Source organism: Cyanistes caeruleus, unplaced genomic scaffold, assembly GCF_971803275.1.
Source record: "Cyanistes caeruleus unplaced genomic scaffold, bCyaCae1.hap1.1 HAP1_SCAFFOLD_87, whole genome shotgun sequence".
NCBI lineage: Eukaryota > Metazoa > Chordata > Aves > Passeriformes > Paridae > Cyanistes > Cyanistes caeruleus.
In genome coordinates, this window is record NW_028255892.1 from 1,279,225 (window position 1) to 1,297,688 (window position 18,464).

Genomic DNA, 18,464 nt, shown 5'->3' on the forward strand with positions numbered 1-18,464 from the left:
ATGGCCTCTCCCTTTGGGCAGCAATAAAGTCACTTGCACACCACTCCTCTGGCTCCTTGGGCCACACAAACCTCTGGCGCCGGGAATTTTCCCGCCCGGCCCCGGGCCCAGCGCAGCCACCTCCGGCCTCCCGACACGAAGCGGGACGAGCCAGCGCTGCTCCGCCACCGCCTCCTGCCGAGGCCCCAGCGGCAAGGAGACCGCGGGCAGCCGCTCCCGCAGCGCCCTCAGCCCAGGGCCAACACGGGCCGGCCACGGCACAAGCCACCCGCCACAGCCCCCTGCCGCCCCCTCCCGGGCCCGCAGCGAGCCCCGAGCCCCCGCAGAACCGAGCGCGGCTCCCACCTGCGATGGCCGGGGCCGCCTCCGAGCTCCGCCGCCGCCTCACCGGGCTCCGGCCGCTGCTGCCGCCGCTGCCGGGCCCGCACAGACGCTCCGGCAATGGCGGCTCTCCCAAGCCACGGCCGCCCTGGGGGCGCCAGCGGGGCCGGGCTTGTCCCCTCTCTGCCCAATCAGCGCGCACCAGAGCCACGAGTGACGGCAGCAGCAGCCAATCGCAGCCAGCGGCGGGCTCTGCACACGGCACGGCCTCGCCTGCCTTGGGCTGAGCTCCGCCATTTCTCGGACCCCTGGGCTGAGGAGCGGCCCCGGCGCTGGGCCCGGCCCGGGCAGGAGGCCAAGGAAGCGCCGCTGCGCTGAAGCGCCGGGAGCTCGGGGTGCCCGGCAGCTGAGGGCGCTGCGAGCTGGGGGTGAGTCCGGGATGGAGCAGGGCATGCCGGAGCGAGGCCAAAACTCTGTGACTCTCATTCCTGTCCCGGGCGGGGAGCCGAACACACAAGGAAAGGCTCGGGGGTCGGGATGAGGGTGGGGACAGTTCAATCCTTGGTCACGGGCACAGCACACCTGACTTGGGAAAATTAATTGAATTTATTATTCTGACATGTCAGAATAAGAAAACGAGAAGTAAAGTAATTCCTACGGAAATCCATCTTTCCCCCCAGCTCTCCCTCCTTCCCGGGCTTAACTTTGTGCCCCTCTCCGTCCCCCTCCCCGCCCAGAGGCACAGGGATGGGGGTCACAGTCAGGTCATGTCACTGCCTCCCCCTGAGGGCCAGGAATCCTTGTCCTGCTGCAGCCTGGGGTCCCTCGCAGGGGCCAGAGTCCCTCAGAACCAGGCTGCTCCAGCGGGGATGGCCAGGGGGATCCCCGAGTCCGGCCAGGAGCCACTTGCATGGCTGTGCAGGGGCTTCTGCCGGGCTCGGGGCCTCTCTCAGGCACCCCCTGCTCCGGCCCGGCCTCATTGCCCCCCTCACCCCCCATGCAGCGAGTGCCCGGGCAGGGAGATGCACGATCTTCACGGGGCTGAATCTCGGTGTATCTGAGCTTTATTGGGCTAAATGTTGGAGTTTTATTTTTTTTTTTTGTGGGGGCAGAATCTTTCTATTTTGGAGGGATACCAGATTTTTGGTGTTTTGGAAATTTTTGATCTGTCTTTGTTAGCGTTTAGGAACACACATAATCACAGTCTGATTATATGCAGGTGCTTTATTGAAGCGTGCAGCAACTGGGGGTATCAGCAACCCAAATCTAGCTCCATCATCTTTGTCCAAAGTGCACATATTTCTACAATTTCAGCTGTAGCAGTAATCAATGTAACAACCCTATCGATATTGCTTCATTACAAAATTTTCATTAACTTTATCTATATTGCTTCATGAGAGTTACCTCATCCTTGCGTGAACATGTCCGAATCTTATCTCTGGGTGGGTATCTTGGAGACCCCAAGTACCAGTTCCTGTTACCATAAACATTTCAGTTTGCTAGACCATCCCTAATACCAAGCATTCTTGCATATTACCTTTTGGATCACTTGTCCTATCTTGTCATTTATTTCACCTTGTTTGATTCCTCTGCAGGCACATCCAATTTGCAGAGCTACCACAAGTGGTGGCATTTGTTTTATTTCTTCATCATCGGAAGTACAGTCCTAAGTTTTGTTCCATACCCACCAATTCACTTTGTCTGCCTCCATTCTACTGCTGGTTGCAGTGTTCCATACCCCTGGATCTGTTTCACTTTCAGAGCCTTCCCACTTAATGCACCAAGGGCTATCTGCCATAGATTGGAATTTCTGAAGCCCACTCATTGCCCATGCACTGTCCCAAGCTTCAGCCCGATCTTTTCCTTCCTGTCCTTCACACTTCCACTTCGATAATGGAATCTTTTCTTTAATGACCTTTGCTGTCTTTTCAGAACACCATCCATAATTCCCTAATCCCCCATACCAGCCTAGTTTTGGTTCATACTTTCCTCCATTTTCATGACAATCCCATAGAGATGAATACTTTGGCTTCACAGCATTTTCAAACACTGTCTTATTTGGGTACTCGTAATCTATTTGCAATACACAGCTCACATTTTCATTTTTATTCTTTTGTATTTCAGGTAATTTGGATGTTATAATTCCCCAATTTATTTGGTCTCCTGCTGCCTTTGGTATTGGCAGACAGGCAGTTATTTTGCTGGTGTTTTGCATGTTGGCCAAATCTTGAATTAATCCAATCATCCCATTTTCTGCCTGAATAGTATGAGAGACTTTTATCACTTGTGTTTCTGGCTGCACCCCCACATCCCTCTTCATTCTAAAATGAAGAGTTGTCAGCTGATCCTTTTGCATTTCACATCCCAAGGTAACATTGATTCCTGCTGATGGCCCTAAAGGCCATGAAATAATCACCATTACAGTCACTAGCAACCTAGACATTTGAAACAATCAAACCCGCTTTATCTGCAGCTTTGTTGGCCCTACAGTTTGTGCAGTCCACAGTGCAGGGGAAACCTTCTTCACTCTGGTGTAATGTATGCAGGGATCCAGTCCAGCTCCTTTGACTGCTGTCAAGGTAGTTAACAGTACCTGACAGGGTCCATTCCACCTTTCTTTTAATGGTTCTTCCTTCCAGCTTTTACCGTACACTTCATCTCCCGGGGGGATGTCATGAACTGGATTCTCAAGAGTCAGCGGCCTGTTCCACACAAGGGTGCTCCGAAGTCGAGCTCGAGCTTTTCCAAGAGACAGAACATAATTCTACACCTCTTGCTTCCCTGTAACATGTACATTTGGATTAGGTTCAGGGCAATCATATGGTTTCCCATCCAGTATCTCATAAGGACTGACTGACATCCTGCTTCTAGGCTTTATCTGAATCCTCAGCAGTGCTATTGGTAAAGCTTGTGGCTGCTGCAATTTAGCCTCTTGGCATCTTTTGCTGATTTGCCTCTTCAATGTCTGATTCATCCTCTCTACCTGTCCACTGGATTGGGGTCTCCATGGTGTATGGAGATGCCAAGCTATTCCCAGTAACCTACTCACCTCCCTCACTGCTGTGGCTGTGAAATGTGGGCCCCTATCTGATGATATTCCTAGAGGCACCCCAAATCTTGGAATGATTTCTTGCAGTAAGCACTTGACTGTCTCCTTTGCTTGATTTGTGTGACAGGGAAGAGCTTCTGGCCATCCTGAAAATGTGTCAACCCCTTTCAATAGATATTTGTATCCTCGAGTTCTTGCTAATTCTACAAAATCTACTTGCTGATAATCTCCTGGTTCTACTCCTACCCGAATTTTCCCTAATTGTGCCTGTCATCTAGCCACTGGATTGTTCTTTAAGCAAATTTCACATTTTGACATTACTGATTTTGCCGTTGTTAACATGTGTACTAAAATTAAATTTTGTTTTAACAATTTCACCAATGTCTCTGTACTCCAATGACATTTGTTATGTTTAATTTGTAGAACTTCTCTCATTATCTAGGGGGGTACCACTACTTGTCCCTGTGTACTCACATACCACCCTTCTGAATTCTTCTGTGCATTCAGTGAGCATCCCAATTTCTCATCTTCTTTTGAATATTTTGGTTCTGGGGGTAAATTGAATTGAGATACATTAGTTTTTAAAGGTATCAATGCCATTGCAGTTTGCACTTCTCGAGCAGCTTGTCGGGCTGTCCAGTCTGCTTTCCGATTTCCCTCATGAATTTTGGAGCTTCCTGATTGTTGAGCTTTGCAGTGCATGATTGCTACTTGCTCAGGCTTTTGTACTGCTTTTATTGATTGCAGGACTGCATCTTGATGTTTAATGTGTGTGCCTTGAGAAGACAGCAGTCCTCTTTCTTTCCCCAGTGCTCTGTGTACATGCAGTACTCCAAAAGCATACTTTGAGCCAGTCCATATGTTTACCCTTTTGCCTTCACTTAATTCTAGTGTTCTGGTTAAGGCAACCAGTTCTGCCCTCTGGGCAGATGGATTTGGTGATAATGCTTTTGCCTCCACTATTGCACTGACTGTTGTTGCCTGGGGGTCCCAGAGCATCTTCCTCTCTGCCTTCTTCTCCTCCATTTGTCTAATGCTTGGGCATGAGAAGTGTGGTTTGGGGGGAAAAACAAGGGGTGACCACCTAGGATTCAGGGTTCCTCCTGCCCAAGTCCATCTCTAGAAGTCTTCAGGTGTCTTGTGTCCATGAAAATCTCCAAAGCATCAGGACTGAGAGGAAAAAATCCCTCCCTGAGGTTTCCCTTTCCTGGGGTCCCCACTTTGGTGTCCCAGGGCTTCCCCCTCTGCAGGCTCATCCCTTCTCCGGGCTGCCCCTTCTCCAGGCTCCCCTCACTCCCGGCTCTCGGGGTCCCCCCTCTCCAGGCCCCCATTTCAGGCTCCGGGACTCCCGGGGCTCCCCCCTTTTCGCTGCTCCCCTCCCCCTGCCGGTACCGGGCATCTCAGCTCAGCTTTGGAGTCCTGCAAGATCCAGACATCGCTCTGCCCGGCCCGGCCCCAGAAAAAGGAATAGGGGTCCCCAAAGATACTTCGAGTGAGCTCCAAATATCCCTTCCCCTGCAAACAAATCCTGCCAGGACGGCCCAAGACCTTTGGGGCGAGGTTCCCGTCCCCGGTGAGCTGCGGGCTGCGGGGCCCGATGCTCCCGGCGCGAAGGGGCTGCAGATCCAGAGAGCGATGGACGCACCTGGGTGATTTGCGGAATAAAAGGAACTCTATAACTCACAGAGTAGTTATAAGAGCAGGTATGAATTTATTCAGCGCTGAGGTGCATGGGGGATATCTCCTCCAAAAAGCATGCACACCTTTTTGATTGGGTTTTCCCTTTTTATCCTTTACAGAGCAGGTTTACACGATACGGCTAATACATATTAATTTCCTAACCCCGCCTGTCTTCACTTCATATTAAAATTAGCCCTGTGCCCCTTTCAGTCCTTTGGCCGCTTTTTTTGGGGGAGGGGGACTTCAAATCCGTTTCCTCCGGCTTAGGGTCCAGGAATCTCCTTTATCCTGTGGTGCCTTTGTCTTTGCATCTTGTTTGTGTATTCCAGCTCCTTATCTTATCTTGCAGTCTGACTCTTTTTCCTGTTCTTGTGGATTAGGGTGTCAGGGTCTGGTTTTTGTCAGACACCCCTTTTAAACATTTCTTCTTAATTCTTAATTTCTTTGTTTCATGGGGCCTCCTCTGCTGCTCCTCTTGCAGTTCCTGCTCCTCCTCTACCCCTCCTCTTCCTCCCGCTCCTCCGCTTTCCCCTCCTTGCCCTCCTCCTCCTCCATCTCTCGGCTGCTGGCGAGGAGCTCTGGGGTGAGCGGAGCGGGGCCGGGAGCCGGTGGGAAAGGGCTGGGAGAGGGGGATGAGGGGAGCTGGGCCAGGGGGAGAGGGGTTCTCAAGGAGGGGCTGCCAGTTCATCCCAGGAGCCCCAAATCCCCTCCGTGTCCTGCCAGCCCCTGCCCCCGGCGCTGTGGGGGCCGGGCCGTGCCCCAGTGCCGGCTCAGGGGGTGCTCCAGGCTGCCGTGCTCCACCTGGCAGCTGGAGCTGAGCCCGCATTGCCGGGGGCGGTTTCCAGCAGCACCAGGAGCTGCTGGCTCCAGTCCCCGCTGGGGAGCACGGCAGTGGCCATCACGTGGCCCGAGAGCTGCTGCTGGCCCTGGGAGCAGCTCAGCTGGATGTGGGCAGGGGAGAAATCCATCAGGGAGCAGAGCAGGCGGCAGGGGCCGGGCTGGGAGCTGGAGGGCACCAGCGAGATGGACACGCTGGGGATGGGCAGGGGGCTTGGGGACCCCCCAGTGCAGATCTTCCTCCCCACAAGCCGCAGGGAATCGCTCCAGGGATCGAGTGCTGTGGGACAGGGAACCACGTTTCTTTCACCCCAGCCCCACCTTTCCCTCTCCTCTCCCTCTTTCTCCTCCTTCCCCCAATCCATTGCCCCCTCACGCTGCAATTTGGGTTTCCCAGCACCCTCCCCCACGCTTTGGGGGGGTCCCAGCCCTCTCTTTTTCCCACTCTTTCCCCTTCCCAATCGTCCCTCCAATCTCCAGCCTCCTCCCCCGTGCTTGGATTTATGGGTTCCAGGCCCCTCCTGCTCAGTCTGGGGGTCCCATCCCCCCTTTCACTCAATTCAGGAACACCCTAGCAGGTTTTTTTCTGGTAGGAATCCCCGAGTTACAGGATTTTTGGGGTGTAGGTTTGAAGGGGGACAGCTCTGTCTGGCATTTGTTTAACCCATGGTCTGCCAGGGAAGCACAAAAATGTTTCCCATTCCCATCCTTTCCTCATTTGGTCTGGTTCATGAGCTGCTTTCTTGTTTCCTTTGGTATCTGTTCTCATCTATTTGTCAACAGCAGTTTGAGTCATTTACTTTTCCACAAATTCTGTCTCCTTCTGCTAATAGATAATGTGATCCCATCCCGTGGTGAAATGTTGTGTTCCTCATCTGAGTGGATTGGCTGGGGGGAAGGTCAGGAGCTGGAGCTGTGTGGTTGGTTATTATTTCAATGACATCCTGTAATCTAATTATCCTATTGAAATGAGAAATGGTTTCTCTGGTACCTGCTATGAATTCATCAGGGTTCCCAGGGTCTGGTCCATGGTGTTGCAGCATTTGTTCTGGTGGCCATTCATCTTTTCCCCATTTCTGGGCGCTCCCTTTAGCCAGGGCTGCATCAATTGTCAGCTTTTCTCATTAAATCATCACATACTTGGATTCCCAACTGATTTCCCTGAACTTGGGGTAGCAAATAAACCCCAGTGGTCTGATCCACCCTATATAACATGGACAGTGACAGCTTTGGGCCATCAGTGTTCATTTGCATTTCTAAAGCTCCTCTCCTGGCTGCCTGGAACAAAGCTTCCCTTCCAGGGCAGTCATGGGATGACTCACATTTGCCAGTGCCACAATGTGGTTGTTTTTTGTTTTGGTTTATTTTTTTAACAGTACTCTAGTAAGTGTTTATGAGATAAAGGGTCACCTTTAAAGCTTTTCTGGTTTTGAGAAACAGCCTACAAGTGAACATCCAAAAACCCATATAAAATTTTTGCCGTAACTATGAGCCAGGCACAAACATTCCCAAAACATTTTCAAGGCAATTGAATTTTTCCTACTTCTCTCTCGGCCTAAAAATTGATTCTCCCTACCCTGGCCCAAACTGAACTGACAATATAAAATCAGGATTATTACAAGAAAATAAAAAATCTAATGCTGTAATCCTTTCACTGAAACTTTGCAAAAATCAAAAACTCTCCCACAATGTCTTTAGTGCTAGAGAGTCAAGGCACAACGTGATTCTGGCCAGGATGTGCAAAAGAAATCATTAAATCCACACTTAGGCTGGGTGTGCTGAGAAAATCATTCCATGACACATGAGTTTGACTAGATTTTTCCTAAATTCATACACTCTGACCCCATAGAAATCCCTTGGTTTAATGTTCATTGGTTTGAAGGTGTGGAGTTGTTAGGATTTGGTTTCCTGTTGCAGCCGGATTTCTGTGCCTGTGATGTGAATTAGGTGGGCACTCCTGGATTTCCTGCTCAGCCTTTTCCAGACCAGGTGTCTCCAGCTGTGCCTGGGGCAGGGTCTGGGGAGATGTTGGTTGATGTTTGCTGCTGGGTGTTGATGTTTTGTTGATGGTCATTATCTTGGGGAGAATCTTTTGGGCTATTCCCAGTCTGTTGAGATGTTAATTTCATCTCTGCTGAGTGCTGGAAAAGAAAGATTAAAATTCCTTTCCCCAAGGCAAAGGCAAACCAAGTTCCTTTAGAGAAATAAGATTTGAAGCCATTTTCAAGTTGGTCTATTTTCCCAGACTGTAATCCCAGGCAGGGCAGAGTGTGAGTGGAATTGAGAGGCAGAGTGGAATTGTCCCAGTGCCTTCCCCAGCAGCTGTGGCGAGGGCAGGCACAGAAAGGCCTGAAGCTGCAAGAGTGAGAGCAAGGATTGTCCCACAGTGGCTGGAGATGGCAAAGGAGGGTGCCCAGGCCGAGGATTTGAGCAGAGGATCTGTGGGCAGGCGCAGGGGCTTCCCCCGCTGGGGAGCCCTGGCTGCTGCTGCGTTGCCTTCAGTGCAGGCTCAGGGGTGGCCTGTTTAATATTCCCTTCCAATTCAGATTTCTGAGTCTGGAAGAGCCATGGCTGGGGCATCAATCATTTTATTTTTTTCGTTTTGTTAAGTTTTGTTCTCTTTCTTATGTCTACCCCATAACATTGAGACTATCTGGGGGTAAAAAATTCACAGAATATTCTGGCTAGAAGAGAGAATCCTCAATCCAGCTCCTGCAATTCCCTGTTAATCCTAAGAATTGCTGCAGCTCCTTTTTAGTCCAGGGAAACATTTTTTCTGAGATTCCCTGAACCCTCTCAGGGTCAATACAAGACAAAGCTTCAGTTAAAATAGGTCCCAAATATTTAACCATTTTTTCTACCGTTTGCCATTTTTTTCCAGATACTCAAAGCTGCTTTTTAGCCTGAAAATGAAGCCATTTCACAGAGGCTTCCTCTACCTCTTCTCCTTGTCCTCCTGACTGGATCAAGTCATCCACATCCTGCATGAAGCCAGTCCCTGGGGGTGAGGTCAATTCCTTTGATATTTCCTGCAAGGCTTGCCCCAATCAGGCCGGTGCTTCCGTGCATCCCTGCAGAAGGACCGTCCATGTCTTGAGCATTTTCCCTTCTAGCTCTTGTTGCCAGCCCAAGGCAGAATTGTGTTTGCATCCTCTGGAAGTGGGCAGATCCCCAGAAAGCATCTTTTGCATCAAGCTCTGAATGGCAGCAGTGTGAGGAGGGCACCTGGTTGAGGCTGGTGTAAGGATCTGAGAGTGTGGGGTGCCTCGGTTTCATCATCTCATTTCTTCTTCTTGGGTCCTGCAGCATTCTGTGGATTCCATTGGATTTCTTGTTTGGCAGGATAGGAGCATTCTAGGGAGCCATCCCTGGCTCCCCAAGCCGTGCCTTGAGCAGGACTCCCAGACAGGCTGTGAGCCCTTCCTTCCCTCCCTTGGAACAGGGGATTGCTTTTGGACACCTCTTGTCCTGGTTGCTTCAGGGAAATTTGGAGAGGCTCCATATCTAATTTTGCCAATTTCCCTGGGGCTGCCCACACTAGTGGGTTCACTTCAGCCTAGGCTCTGCCAGATATTTGATCTTGATCCTTGCAGGTCTAATCGCCATTTGTGAGCTGTTCCTTCCTTGTGCTGGCTGTGCTGAGGCTCCCCTCCCCAGCCCGTATCCCAGAGCCGGTCCCTGTCCTGCCGCAGTGTCCAAAGGCGGCCCCCCCGGCGGGCAGGGCCGGCAGCTCCACGGGGCCGGGCAGCGGCCGGGGCGTCCCGCAGCCTCCTGGGGGCCGGGGGCCACTGCCGGCCCTGCCCGGGGGGTGCTGGGCTCAGGCAGCGCCCGGCGCTGAGCCCCGGCTGACCCACAGCCCCGGCCCGGCCCCACAGCTCCCCACAGGCCCCCAGCCCGTGCTCCCGGTGCCGCAGCTCTGTGCCCGCTCCTGCCGCTCCCAGCTCAGAGAAACCCCCTGAAATCCTCACCTCCTTGTTTTCCTCTCCTGGAAACTGGGATACAAAGGATCTGAGTCACCTGGCAATTTCTGCGGATAAGAGTCTTCTGAAAAACATCCCAGTCCTCAGTATTTTTTTCTTCCTCCTCTTTTCCATCATCCTTTTTCTTACCCCATGGATTCCTTCTGCTACTTCTTGCCTTAAGCACATTCCTGCACACTCCCCTTCAGCCAATCCCTTCCCAGCACACCAACACCATCCATCCCCTGTTGTCTGAATCCCTTCTGGACTTCCCTTCTTGCCCCTGTGGGTGTCCATATCCCTAGTTAGCTCTGGGACAATGTGCAAACGACCTCCACATGCTCCCAAGGGACCCTTGAGAGAGATTTTGGGGTCATCATCCCTTTGTCCAGGATGCCCTTCTAACATTCCATTTTCTTCCCTCAATGGTCTTACCTGGACCCCACCTGTGCCTCCCCGGGCCTTGGCGCCCCCCTGGAGGGGAATTTGGGGAGGTGGGAGGGGGGAGCGCCAAGGCCGGGCCCCCCCGCGCTGTGGTGGCGGGAGCGGCTGCAGTGGGGAGCGAGTGCGGGCGGAAGCGGCCGAGAGCCCAGCGCTGCCCCAGGCCGAGCTGGCCCAGCTGCATCCGTGCCCCTGCGGTGGGATGCTGTGGGACTGGGGGGGAAGAGGGAGGCGGCAGTGGGTGCTGGGCCTGGGGGCAGCAGGAGGAGAAGGGAAGGAGAAGCGGGGTTGAAGAACAAAATGGTCAAAGGATTCATGTGGGAGGAAAAGGTGGGATTATTCAGGAGGAGAAATAGTAGGAGGAAGCAGAGTGTGAGGAAGAGTAGGAACACATGAGGAGGAGGAGCAGGAAGAGGAAGCAGCACAAGGTTCCACCCTCCCTGTATGTGCAGTCCCAGGAGTGTTGCCCTGGAGGTGACTGGGGAGGGGATCCACGATTTTGATGGGGCTGAATCTTGGTGTTTCTGAACTTTATTGGGCTAAATGTTGGTGCTTTGTTTTTTTGCAGGGGCTGAATCTTTGTATTCTGGAGGGGGTTTTTCCTGAATTTGGTGTTTGGGTAGTTTCTGATCTTTGTTTTGATGTCTCGGCTGAATCTTGATGTTTTGGTTTGTTACAGACACAAGATGCCAAATGACTTCCTGAGATGAACTTGGGCATGGAGGAACCCCCAGTCCAAGGCGCTCTCCTCTCCTTTTCCTCCTAACCAGGAATTTTCATTCCCAAGCTGTGTCCAGATGGAAGAGGAGGAGAAAAAGCCTCAGAGATCCTGCATGAGGAGGGGCTGCAAACCCAGTCCAGGGAGCTGCGAGGAGGAAAGATCCCCCCAGTGCCAGGAACACGGCCAGAGATCCAGCCGGAGCTCAGAGCTGGGGGAGAAGCCCCACAAGTGTTTGGAATGTGGGAAGGGCTTCAGAAAGAGCTCTGAGCTGCTCCAGCACCAGAGGATCCACACTGGGAAAAAGCCCTATGAGTGTGGGAAATGTGGGAAGAGCTTCAGAGATACCTCTAACCTGATGAGACACCAGGTGATCCACACAGGGGAACGGCCCTACACCTGCTTGGAATGTGGGAAGAGCTTTGGGTGGAGCGCTGCCCTGAGGGCACACCAGCGCATCCACACTGGGGAGAGGCCCTACGAGTGTCCCCAGTGTGGGAAGAGGTTTCAGACCAGCTCTGATGTCCTCGTACATGAGCGGATTCACACAGACGAGAGGCCCTTCCGCTGCCCCAACTGCGGGAAGGACTTCAAGCACAACTCTCATCTCAACAGACATCGGCGCATCCACACTGGGGAGAGGCCCTACGAGTGTCCCCAGTGTGGGAAGAGCTTCTCACAGAGCTCTCACTTGACCCAACACCAACGGAGTCACCAGTAAGGGAAGCCCTGTGAGTGCCCTGAGTGTGGGAAGAGCTTCGTGCGCTGCTCCAGCTCCATCCCCCATGGGAGGATGGGCGTTGGATGATCCCCAGTGACCCCCGTTGGGCAGAGCCCTGGTGATCCGTGGTCCTGGTGATGCGTGTTGGGAAGACACCTGGCTGGGAGGCTCCACATCTTCCTGGCTCCCTGTGGGCACCTGGATGAAATCAGGGGAATGAAAATCCATCAGGACACAGACCAACAATGGGAATTCCTTGGGGAGAGTGGATTTGTTAACTTTCAATCCTGGAGAACCTTTTGTCGCTGCTTCAGGAGCTCTGTGGACAAAGAAAAGGGTGTGACACCAGGCTTGGGGTCCCTGAGGAGAGCACACACACTCTGGGGGAGGCGATATCCCAACCTAAGGACCCCCTCTCACATTTTTGCTCAGGTAGAAGCCGAGCCCCAGTGCCAGGAAGACAAAGCCCAACACGGAGACTCCAATTCCCGTCAGCATCTTGCTGTGGGCAGTGTTTGACGGCATCTCTGGGGGGTCTGCAAAGGTCAGGACCTCCAGAACCTCTCAGAGACACCCCAAGCCCCTCCAAGCACCCTCCCAGTGTCCCCCAGCCCACCCAGGACATTCTGAAACATCCTTTGGGGTCACTAATTTTAAATAATTAGGTATTGTAGAAAAATTAGAGATCTTAGCTAGAGATAGGCCTTTGTGGAACTAGTTTGAGTTGATGATGAAGTGATGTCATGGAGTTACTTTACCTTTAAGGGAGTTGTAGTTGCTGGGAAGTGCTTGGAGTCTTTTCTCCTGACTAATTATCGGTCATTGCTGGGAATTGACAGCAGTTTAGGCCATTGAAAAGTGGGATCAACTTGTGAACCCTACCTTAAAGTGTAAAAGCAGAGCTCTCTGGGGGCTCTTTGTTTTCTGGCTGTGGAGGGTGGCAGAGCTCCAGGCCTCCCGTCCCTGCCCAGGCCATGCAGCCGGACGGGGATGGGGCCGGGCCTGCCCCGTCTCCCGGCCGGGAGATGGGGGGGGCCTGGGGAAGGTTTTCCCCGGGCCTGGCCGAGCCGATCTCTGGCTCGGCTGCAGGTTTTGCTGTAACTACATTCACTAGAAACTGCCCAGTGAAGAAAGAGAGAGGCCCTGGACTTGCAGCAGGTTGGAACAGCGACCACACGCTCCAGAGCAGCCATGAGGAACCTTCCATCGCAGACGGCTCCAGCTCCTGTTCGGCAGAGATCCTCGAACCATCTACAAAAGCCTGGGCAAGATTTTAACTCTTTCATTACCCAGATGAGAGTTGCGGATTAATCTTTTTATCCAGAGAGAGAGAGAGAGAGAGATCAACATGAAAAGAGACTTTATAAACTACCAGTGACAGGAAAGAAAAGAAGCTTCAAGGAAGGTAGAGAATTAAGAAGATGCTTTAATTAAGCTGAAATATCTCCCTGTTAAAACTATGGAGATGAACAATGAAGTCCTGAAAAGAACTCCTTTAATTCATGATATAGGATCTAGAGAGGAATAGTGTTCAAAGTGTAAATTTGAGTAAAGAGTAATTATAGTATAGTGAAGTACTGGGAGATTAAAAGCCTTGAGAGGCCATGAGAAAACTGTTGAGAGATTTGAAGCCCTGAAAGGCCATGAGAAAACTGTTTTCTAGTGAAGCTCACAGAAACAGATGAAGAAGACTTTTTTTTTCTTTTTTTGCCTTTGAATAACTTATCCTTAAAAATGCTATCTCTAGACGCATGGCCCATACACACTTCAGAGTGATGTGAGAATGGGAGGAGTGAACTCTAATAATAGCATCTCTGGACAGCTAACATTAGGGCAATAGAAAACTATAACAAAAATAGTTTTCTTGTGAGAAACTCCATAAATTAACAGGAAGAAACTTCTGTTTCTCTATAAAGATTAGTAAAAAGACTAGCAAGAATTGAGACTGTTTTAACCATCAGAGTTCCAGAGTTTTTGTCTCTGTTGTCATGTGAACAAGAGAATAGTGGGTGGATAGGGGATGGAAAGGTTTTTTCTGGAAGTTTATTCTGGTGTTCTTATTATTGTGGTTTGTCAATAAACTTTCTTTTTTTTCCCCTTTTAAGTTGTATGCCTGTTTTGCTCTTATTCTAATCCATATCTCACAGCAAGAAGTAAGTAATTTTCTTAGTTAGTGGTTTAAAACCACAACAAGTGAGAAGCAGGATTTGAGATAATGAGTCTTGGACTTAGGTAAAAAATTACTTGTCATTGTATGTTTGTTTAGCTGTGCTTATCATGAGAAAAGAGAAACTGATAAACGGGTTCAGGAAGATCACAGACCTTACATCTGGAAACCCATTTAAATGTCACAAGGGAGGAAACTGGAGTTGTACCAAATGTCCTTTGTAATGTCAACCATTGTAAAGGTAGAAAGGTGAGAGTGAGGAAGAACAGTTTTCCTTCATCTCTTGATAACTCCTCCTCGCCAAAACTACCCCCTCCTCAAATTACGGAGTTAACCACGCAGGCATAGTGACGTTTTAAACTCATTACCATGAATTTTAGTCTGAAGTGGAGCATGGGAGGTGTTAAGCATTAGGAATATGTATTAGTATTAATATGTATTAATATTTTGGATATTCAAGACTTCTGTAAATAGACACTGGAATCTTTTTTCAATTTGCAATGCATATTAAGGGGATGACTCCTGCACTCACCCAGTGCTGTGATTAAACATCCACTTTGTAACTTTAAACTGTTGGAGAGGATTTTTGTCCATTAACAGATTGATGTTGATACTGGATTGTTGCCGCCAATTTGTTTACTTTTATTAAGTTCAGAGTTGGTTTATCCCAGTTGCTCCCCCGTTATCCAAAATGGTTTGTCCCCAGTTGCCCATCATTGTAAACCCTTCCCTTTTTCCAGATTGTTCCCCATCCATCACCCCAATCCTGCCCCCGAGTCCTATCAATCTATGTAAACCCCACCTTTTGTTCCAGTTCTTTCCCTGCCTATCATGCCTTCCTTTACGCCCTATAGATTGTACAACTGCCTTCCCTCCCCCGGGTCCCTGCCATTGGTTCTGCGTATTGTAATCCCCACCCACAACTCCTCCCCTGCTGCTGTCCCATTGGTCGCTGTATGGGCCGCCCACAGTCCTTAAACCTGGCGCAGGGCGGTGCCCAGTGTTCTCGGCTCAGACCTCTTCCCTTCAATTCCGGCCCGTACCTTGTCTCCTTCCCCTACACCTGTTGGAATAAACTTGGTCCTGGGAAATTGGGAGAGCCTGAGCACTCTTTCTCCCTTCGCCACAACCCGTGTCGCCCTGTGAGCTATAACGCCAGAGCGCAGAGGAGCTCTGGAGGTTCCAGGTTGAGCCACGCAGTGCTCGCCTGGTTCCCCACTCCTGCCGCTGCCGTCGGCCAGAACTAGCCGAGGCGTGAAGGGGCGAGCGGGCAGCGACAGCGGATCAATATCGCTATTTTGGTAAATCGCTCCCAGTCTCTTCCCAGCCTCCCCAGGATCCACCAGAGCCCCTCCTGTTCCTCTCAGGATCCCACAGCCCCCTCCCGATTTCTCCCCATTGCCCCTGGACCCCCAAACCCTCTCCCAGTCCCTTCCCAGCCCCACCAGGACTCATCAAGACTCCTCCCAGTCTCTTCCCAGCACAACCAACCTCATCCCAATCCCTGCTTTCCAATCTCCTTCCAGCTCCTCCAGGCTCACTCAGATCCCTCCCTGTGACACCCAGCACCCCCAAACTCCCTCCCAGTTTCCACCAGGAACGCCAGAACCCCATCTCACCCTCCTCAGCATCCTTCAAACCCCTTCCCAGCCATTCTTGACCCCCAAACCCCTCTCCCAGTTTAAACCAGTCTGTCTCAAACTCCCTCCCAGTTCCTCCCAGCACACCCCAATCCCCCTCTGGGCCCCCCCAGTGCCTCCCCCGCTGCCCCCGGCGCTGTGGGGGCCGGGCCGTGCCCCAGTGCCGGCTCAGGGGGTGCTCCAGGCTGCCGTGCTCCACCTGGCAGCTGGAGCTGAGCCCGCATTGCCGGGGGCGGTTTCCAGCAGCACCAGGAGCTGCTGGCTCCAGTCCCCGCTGGGGAGCACGGCAGTGGCCAGCACGTGGCCCGAGAGCTGCTGCTGGCCCTGGGAGCAGCTCAGCTGGATGTGGGCAGGGGAGAAATCCATCAGGGAGCAGAGCAGGCGGCCGGGGCCGGGCTGGGAGCTGGAGGGCATCAGCGAGATGGACACGCTGGGATGGGCACTGGGGATCAGCGGGAACAGACTGGGATGAGCTTGGGGGGTAACTGGGAGAGATGGGAGAGGAGTGGTGTGGGGTCGGGTGGGACCGGGAACAGGCTGTCAGGGACTGGGGAGTCGCTGAAAGAGATGAGAGTGGATACTGGGACACTGGATGAAGGCGCAGATGTCTGGAAGTGGAAGGAGGAATGAATTCGAAATGGACTGGGAATGGGCTAAAAGGAGTGGGAGAGACTCCCCGGCCTCTGGGAGGGACTGTGGTGGCACTGAGCGGGACTGTGGTGGCACTGGGCGGGACTGTGGTGGCACTGGGCGGGACTGTGGTGGCACTGGGAGGGACTGTGCTGGCACTAGGAGGGACTGGGAATGAAGTGCGCGGCACTGAGAGGCCGAGTCCAGCGCGGGGCTCTCGGCTCTGTGGATCTGCCCGGCAACTGATGAGTCATCAGAGGGACGCGCTCTGATTGGCTGAGGGGCGAGAGATCCACGGATGGAAGAGATGGACAGGCGGGGTCACTGGGAGTGACTGGGATGGACTGGGAGAGGCTGGGATGGACTGGGAGAGCCACGGGAGCCACTGGGAGGGACAAGGGGCCCCGGGGATGGGCACAAGGAAGGCTGAGGGCTCTGGGGTGATTCCCAGGGAGGTTTGGAGGGACACGGCCGGGCCCCTCTCTGTGCCCCGCGAGCAGCGGCCCGGACAGAAAAGTTCAGGAGCGGGAGGAGGTGTTTCTCAAGACTGATTTTAATCCTCATTCTCCTGGTCTGATTTGCTCAGTCCTAAGTTCAGTGCATTTCCCCATGTCGGGCTGTTGTGCCCCTGATGGTGATCCCTGAGTGACCTCTCCCTGCCCTTGTCCCGACCCACGAGGATTTGGATTTGTTTCAGTTCAGTGGAATTCGTGGTAATTTGGGAGGAGCTGGAGCAAAGCAGCTGGAAAGCACAGTGGGCTTGAGAGGGACTGAACCAGGGCAGGAGTTGGGGCTGCCTCGAGTGAGCTCTCACAGTGTGAACCTTCATGGGGCCTTTCTAAGGGAATTTTGTTGAAGTTTGACATTCTTTATTAAAAAGCAGAATCACAAGGGGAGCTCCGCTTTCAGCTTGAAATGAGGGGATGGAACGTGGGCACTGAGACTTCTGTAACCTCAAGTTGTTCCTTGATCCTGGACACTTTAGCTTTGGCAATCTGAAGCCCTTCAGCAGCAATGTCTCTGCCACCCCCTGGTTTCTGGCTCAGACCCAGCTCGCAGCTTGGACAAGGTCTGGGCTTTGTCCTCTTGAGCTTCGGGAGCCTCCCGGGAAGCACCAGCCCTCCCCAGCCCACCCTTGGTAGGACTTTTTCTTTTCTCTCTGCTGACGATTTTATCCCCAAAACTGCCGTGGGAACGTTGTATCCAAGCTCATCCTCCAGCGCTGCACTTTCCTCCTGTGAATTCCCTGTGCAGGGAATGTGTCTGTGCTTTTCCCTGCTCTGTTCACTGACAAACAAACCTGAGCCCGTGGGACTGTCAGAGCTCCTTCATGCAATGAAATCAGGTTGTGTTTCTCATGGCATGTTCTGGAGGAGCATTTATTGGTGTGTCTTGTGCTGCTGGAAATGACACAAGAGCCAGGAGGGAACAGAAGCTGCTGCTGCCCGTTGGCTCAGGGCCAGGGAACCAAGTTGTGCTCCCGGGCAGTTGGGCCCTGCTGGAAGCAGAGCCGCGTTTCCCTTGAGCAGCTCAAGCTTGTGACAGCTCCAAACAGGAAACCTCAGCAGAAAACTCTTCCTCCAAACTCAGCTGCTTTCCCTCCTGCAGCTGTTTGGGAAAGAGCCTCAAAGCACAGACTCTGCTGGGAGCCATTGGTGCATTTCCTCCCTCCCGGCAGCAGCAGCTCCTGAGCCCTTCACGGGCTCCTGGCCCTTCCCAAACCCTTCAGCTCCCTTTCAACTCTCAGCACTCACTAACATATGCATTTCTTTCATATTTAAACTGCATTTAAACTTCTCCTTTTCTCTCCTCTCTATCTTTTTAATCTCCTCTTTATCTCCTTTAATCCCGTCAGCACCAGCAGGATGGGGATGGAGTCTTGGGGTGGGTGTGGGATGAACTGAAGATCCAGCAGAGAAGGGCAAGGCAGAGGGGAGAGGACTCAGCCAACCCTTCTCCTGCTCTCTCCTCCCCCAGGCTCCAGCTAAAGCAAGTCAGACTGGAAAGGATCCCACAAATGCTGTGTTCTCCTCCCTCTGAGCTTGGCTGGGGATCCTCAGCTTCAGCCTGGTGCAGTGGCTGAGATTCGCTAATTTGAGTTTTTTGGCTAATGCACTAAATTGAAGAGGTTTATTATTACTTAATCACCTTTCACCTTTGCCAAGTTCTGCTGCACTGTGTCTGCTTTTCACCCAATACACTGCTAGCTCACCTACACACATGTACTTCTTAGGATAATATTTAGATTCATAGCTTACTCTATAAAATCACACAATTACAGTTGAAAACTCTCCACCATCT

The 18,464-nt window shown here is 52.1% G+C and overlaps 1 protein-coding gene across 1 annotated transcript in view; it reads left to right on the top strand.

Annotated features, from left to right (window-relative positions):
* Positions 1-10,840: 10,840 nt before the first annotated feature.
* The window catches only part of LOC147646696 (uncharacterized), a 399,719-nt gene continuing 392,095 nt past the window's right edge, over positions 10,841-18,464 (top strand). The window contains exon 1 of the mRNA XM_086873094.1: positions 10,841-11,557. Coding sequence (XP_086729220.1) covers positions 11,085-11,557 — 473 coding nt within the window. The 5' untranslated portion in view covers positions 10,841-11,084. The remainder of the gene's footprint in view (positions 11,558-18,464) is intronic.